The sequence below is a fragment of the Tyto alba genome, unplaced genomic scaffold, assembly GCF_018691265.1.
Source record: "Tyto alba isolate M040663 unplaced genomic scaffold, T.alba_DEE_v4.0 Super-Scaffold_29, whole genome shotgun sequence".
NCBI classification, from domain to species: domain Eukaryota; kingdom Metazoa; phylum Chordata; class Aves; order Strigiformes; family Tytonidae; genus Tyto; species Tyto alba.
This window is the reverse complement of record NW_024881303.1, coordinates 3,872,336-3,877,469: the sequence shown is the minus strand read 5'-3', so window position 1 is coordinate 3,877,469 and position 5,134 is coordinate 3,872,336. Positions and strand designations below refer to the sequence as shown.

General features: G+C 59.5%; 1 protein-coding gene across 1 annotated transcript; it reads right to left on the bottom strand.

The window, feature by feature from the left end:
* Positions 1-1,336: 1,336 nt before the first annotated feature.
* PTGER2 (prostaglandin E receptor 2) lies at positions 1,337-4,886 on the bottom strand. The gene is made up of 2 exons (XM_033009797.2): positions 4,029-4,886; positions 1,337-1,881 (listed from the first exon to the last, which is right to left on the bottom strand). The coding sequence occupies exons 1-2, from the start codon at positions 4,878-4,880 to the stop codon at positions 1,636-1,638; spliced, it is 1,098 nt and encodes a 365-aa protein (XP_032865688.2). The 5' UTR covers positions 4,881-4,886; the 3' UTR covers positions 1,337-1,635.
* Positions 4,887-5,134: the final 248 nt, after the last annotated feature.

Genomic DNA, 5,134 nt, shown 5'->3' with positions numbered 1-5,134 from the left:
CCTCCTTCCCTCTCCCCCCATCCCTGAGGATTCATCCCACCAAAGCTCCAGGCATGTAACATGTTTCCTCCAGAAGCCAGATCTACCCTGAGGTGCGTCTGAAGCACAAACCCACACGTGATTCAGCAGGCTCCTTTGAGAGACATTTATTATTATTATTTAAATAATTACGGGGTTTTTTCTTTTTTTTTCTTTTTTTTTTTTTTTACATCACCTCAAATAATGAACCGCAGAAAAGCTCCAAATCTCAGCACCTTGGGGCTTTCTGTGCAGAGCTGCAGCTCTCAAATGGACAACGAGGTGCCCCGCTTGCAATAGCACAAGGACACTGTGGGTGTTGGATGCTGCACAAATGGGGGCCACCACCCCCTCCAGCAGCCCCTGACAGCAGCAATGGCCTCGGGAAAAACCCATCTCACCGCAGGGTCGGATGCTCCTTACCCCATTGGGGACCAGCCCCAAACCTCAAAGAGCAACAGGCATCCCACAAACCAAAACAGCTTCGCTGAAGGATGCTGCCTGACGGGGGGAGGATTGATGACCTGGATGTTTCTGCACTTGTTTTTTTTTTTTTTTTGCTTTTGTTGGGTTTTGGGGGGTTATTTGTTTTCAAACAAAAACCTCTAAAGAAGTGATGCCCCCGAGCAGGTTTGTCCCAAGCCAGAGAGAGGGAAATTGAGGGCATTTTGCCAGGCAGCCCAGGAGGAGGAGCCCTCCTCTGTGCCAACCCAAAACCCATCAGCAGCATCACCCTGGACGTGGGTAAAGCGCATGGCTGTGACTGAAACCTCTCGTTCCCTGGCCGGGCTCTTTATTCCCCTTGTCAGCTCCTGCACAAACTACGGGACAAAGAAAATTGCAAAATGGGTCCTCGGGAGGGGCCACACAGCTCTGCTGCCATCACAGCATAAGGAAAGGGTCACAATTTGGCTTTTTTTCTACCGCGGTGCCCCTCAGACATGCTTGGCTAGCACCCACCGGAGCCTAAAATCTCTGGAGTGGGGGACAGACAAGACAGATGCAGGCACACAGACCTGATAAAGTGCATTGCCTTAGGCAACCAGCCTATCAAATAAAGGGGAATATTTGGGGATACACTGCTGCCTTCCTCTGCTACCTGATCCCTAGGGACTGGGGGGCAGAGAGGGGTGCATGCAGCCATGGTGGCTGCCCAGTCCCATCTCCAGGCCCCGTACCCCTGCCTGCACACAGCCCCAAACGGCCGCGGGGACCTTGCTGGGAGCCACACGGGCTCTGCTCCCCGACACCCCCCACCCCCTAGAAGTAGTGTTATAGCAAAACCCCCCACACTTCACCCCCCCCGACCCTCCCACAGCATGGCCGAATGCACCCTGCACCCTTCACCGGGCGGGAGCAGCCCCGTCTAAGGGCGACAGCAATATCCAGGTACTCATCAGCCCTTCCGACCTCGTCCCACTATATTTTTTGCCCTGTGAGAGACCGTGCTGGCTTTCCAAGGGCTTCCCAGACACGTGGTGACACTTGGCCAGGCCACCCGTACCTGGCCCACCCCGCAGCAGATACATCTCTTTACGGGCCATAAGGCAGAGCTTTGCTAACATCTGTCAGGGCTGTGCTTCACCTCACAGATGTCTCCTGGAGCGGCCGATGGATCTACTGCCCACAGGGGTCCAGCCGTGCTGCCAGTTTTGTCTTTGCGGGGGACGGAGTCCGTCTGTCCTGGCTTGTGGGGGTCACCTGGCAGCACAGCACCGAGCGCATGAGCCGCAGGACCGGCGGCCTCAGGATGGCAAAGACCCACGGGTCGACGATGGAATTGATCGAGAGAAATCTCAGGGCTAGGAGGTCCCAGTTGTGGTCGCCCTCTGCCTTGCTGAATTTGTTCACGTAGGCGCGGATCTGTAAAACACAACAGGAAGAAACAATGTCGGGTCTGGGCTTCCAGGATCCTGCCCCCGGGCGGTTTCTTGGGGAGATCTGGGCTGTCACAGCGCACTTGCTGCCTCCATCGGTTTAAATTAACTTCGTACTAACGAAAGCCAGACCCGTGCTCTGCTCTCAACACGCAGCGAGGTTTCGCTTAGCCCTAATGTAATTAAGCCAGCAGCTGCTTAAGGAAGCGGTGAGTCTCACCTTGAAAACCTCACGGGACAAATAAATGTGTAAGATGGATAGCATGAGGGGCGCTGGACCGCTCCAGTCCTTCCTGCAATGTGCTGACTCATAGCAGCTTACGGGGCTTCCTGGAAGGGTGACTCAGCACTCCTTACTCATAGGAGTCGAATCGCCACCCCCTTGTTTTGGGGGAGAGGGGATGTTTGAAAGGGGATGGGAGCTGGGGGCACGGGAGGCAAGAGCATCCCTCCTCCGGTCGGGGTCTGTTGGATACCACCCAGGGATGGTGCGTCCCGGGGCACGAGGAGGCCACGGTGCAGCCGGTACCCGGGGTACTTCCAAGGGGACTCGGGGCTTTTTGGGGAAGGATTTTGTGGTGCTGTGGTGTGATGCTCGCTGGGTGCATGTGCCTGGGCTGCTCCTCAGAGAGTGGCTGTTGTGAGCAGCCCCAGCCAGAAGAGAAAGTGTCACACCAAGGAGGCACCGGCAGCGTTCGGCAGCTCGGTTTGAGACGCTGCCAAAACGCAGCTTAAAAGCAACCCCACATGGGAGCCGAGCGATGGGAAAAGCAGAGCTGGCTGTGCTTCTGGATAAGACTATATCTGCTACCACAGGGCCCACGGGATGCCCACCAGCGGCACCTCCCCATCCTGTCTGCCCCAAGGAGATCCACAGGGCCCTGCCCACGTGTCCCCACCAAAGGGTCTCGCTTCGTAACGACCACAGCACCCAAACCCGAGCTTTTTTGGGACATGAGAAGGGCCACTCATCCTGTGTGGGCCCATTGACGGGACCTGAAGCGTCTCTCAGGATGTTGAGTCTGGCTCCCAGGATGCTCACGAGTGTCCGGACATTACTGCTTTGTCTTTTCTCTGTCGTAAAACCCAGGCAGCCTGGCTCAGCTACAGTCTGTGGTTATTTTCTTTCCTCTTGGGAAAAGAAAGAGAGCACGAAGGGAAGGTAGCATCTATTTAACTCCGTGAACACAAAATTAGCACTGGCTACACTCCCAACCTTGGTGGGGCTTGCTTCTAATGGGAACAAAATGACCTTCCACAGCGGCAGGCTCGCACACATGGGCAGAGGACACAAGTGGCTCGAGGTGCTCCGGGGTCCACGATGCTGTTGGTGTGATATGGCTCAGATAGATGAAAAACAGCCCTTTTGTGGGGAGAGCCAGCCTCTCCCCTTCCTCACTTGGCTGCAGTGTTTTGACCCTGTGTTTCTGCTGGGAGCCTCGCGCACGGATGGGGCACGGGCAGAGGACATGACCCTTGGGATGAGGGATGCTGTGGCCCATGTGCAGGATCTCCGTTCCCAGCAATCGCCCATCTCAGCCTCCGTGAGGTCGGTGCTGCCTGCCCGCATCTCCAGCTTCATCATTCCCTCTTGCCTGGGATAATCTGGGATATCTCTGCCTGCCCAGCACAGATACCCACTGTCTCCAGCTCAGCGGCATCCCCTTCATCCTCATCCTCGGATGTCTAATTTATTCTTCTGCCACCCCTCACACCTCCACCACGAGTGCCTGGTTCCCGGGAACCACAGTGATGCCCTGTGGTCCAGGGGACCCCTACCCCGGAGCCTACCCGAGCCACACTCTCTGGCCTCAGAACATCTGTGGGATGGGAGGGAACCTCTTCTCCTGTCACACCATCCTCCTGCCATCCCATTCTCCTGCCACCCTGTCGTCCTGTCACCCCATCCTCCTCCTAGCACTGGGGATATGGGGACTGATATTCCCAGTTCCCCAAGGGACGTGCAAATTTGGGGCAGAACTGGGGTCTCCCAGGCTCCAGGAGGAGCTAAGCTTTGACTTCAGCCCTTGAGGTTTGGGCAGTAAAGTGGCGAGGAGCCTTATAAAGAGAGGGAGAGAAGCAGGGCTGCTGGGGAGAGGGACCCCACCCCAGGGGAGAGGCAGTCGCACTCACCGTGAACGGCAGGGAGCAGATGACGAAGGTGATGGTCATGATGGAGAGGAGAAGGAGATGGTCGATCTCCTCGGCCATGGAGAACATGCGCCGGCCGCAGCCGCCGGCCGCCCGGGGCTGCTCGAGCGTGGCCAGTCGGCGGGTCCTCTGCCCGCGGCGGTGCATGCGGGCGAGGTTGGCAATGACACTGAGGTTGCAGAGCAGCACGGAGAGGATGAGGAAGAGGAGGAGGGTGGCGTAGAGAAGGGAGAAGGTGACGTCCAACCCGGACGCCTCCCTGCCGCCGTTGTCCTGGAGGTCATCCAGGTGCATCTGGATGAAGCACCAGGTGCCGGGGCAATACTGCACGTACTGCCCGAAGCCCACCAGCGGCAAGGAGCAGAAGGCCGCGGAGAAGGTGTAGATGGCGGGCAGGGCAACCAAGCCCGTGCGGGGGCTGAGAAAACGCTCGTAGAAATAAGGCCGCCCCAGGGCCAGGCACCGCTCCAGCGCCATGGCGAAGAGGATGAGCATGGTGGCGAGGCCGAAGAAGCTCATGGCGAAGCCGAAGTAGAGGCAGATGTGTCCTCCTTGAGCCAGGGCGGTCAGGGTGCGGTTGCGGTGATAGGAGGCCAGGACGACGGGGCTAACGGAGCAGGTGCCCAACAGGTCGGTGACCACCAAGGCCAACACCAGGACGTGGAAGAGGGAAGGCGGGCGGTGGCGGGGAGCGCGGCGGCAGCTCAGGAGGAGCCCCAAAGCCAGGAGGTTGCCCAAAAGCCCGGCGGAAAACATGAGGGCGCTGACCAGGGGGCGAGCCCCGGCCGGCAGCGCTCCGCCGCTCTCGCACAGCCCCGGGCCCGTCCCGTTCATCCCGCCGCCGCCTCCCGACTGCGCCGCCGCTGCCGCCCGCCCCGCCGGTACCGCCCCCCCCCCCCCCCCCCCCCCCCGCCCCGCCCGCCGCCCCCAAGCCCGCCCTGAGCCGTGCCCCGGCTCCCCCCCCCCCCCTCCCCGGGCCGTTCCCCTATACCCCCCCCGCCCCAAGCCCGCTCCGCCACGGATGGCTCCCGGTACCGGCGCGCTAGCCCCGGTGCCGGGCCGGGAGCCCCTCATACAGCCCAGCTCCC

Excerpts from the sequence above, each read along its gene's own strand:
- PTGER2 (XM_033009797.2), bottom strand. The coding sequence starts at position 4,880 with ATGAACGGGACGGGCCCGGGGCTGTGCGAGAGCGGCGGAGCGCTGCCG. Across the intron at positions 1,882-4,028 it reads TCTGCTCCCTGCCGTTCACG|ATCCGCGCCTACGTGAACAA; the intron begins GTGAGTGCGACT and ends TGTGTTTTACAG.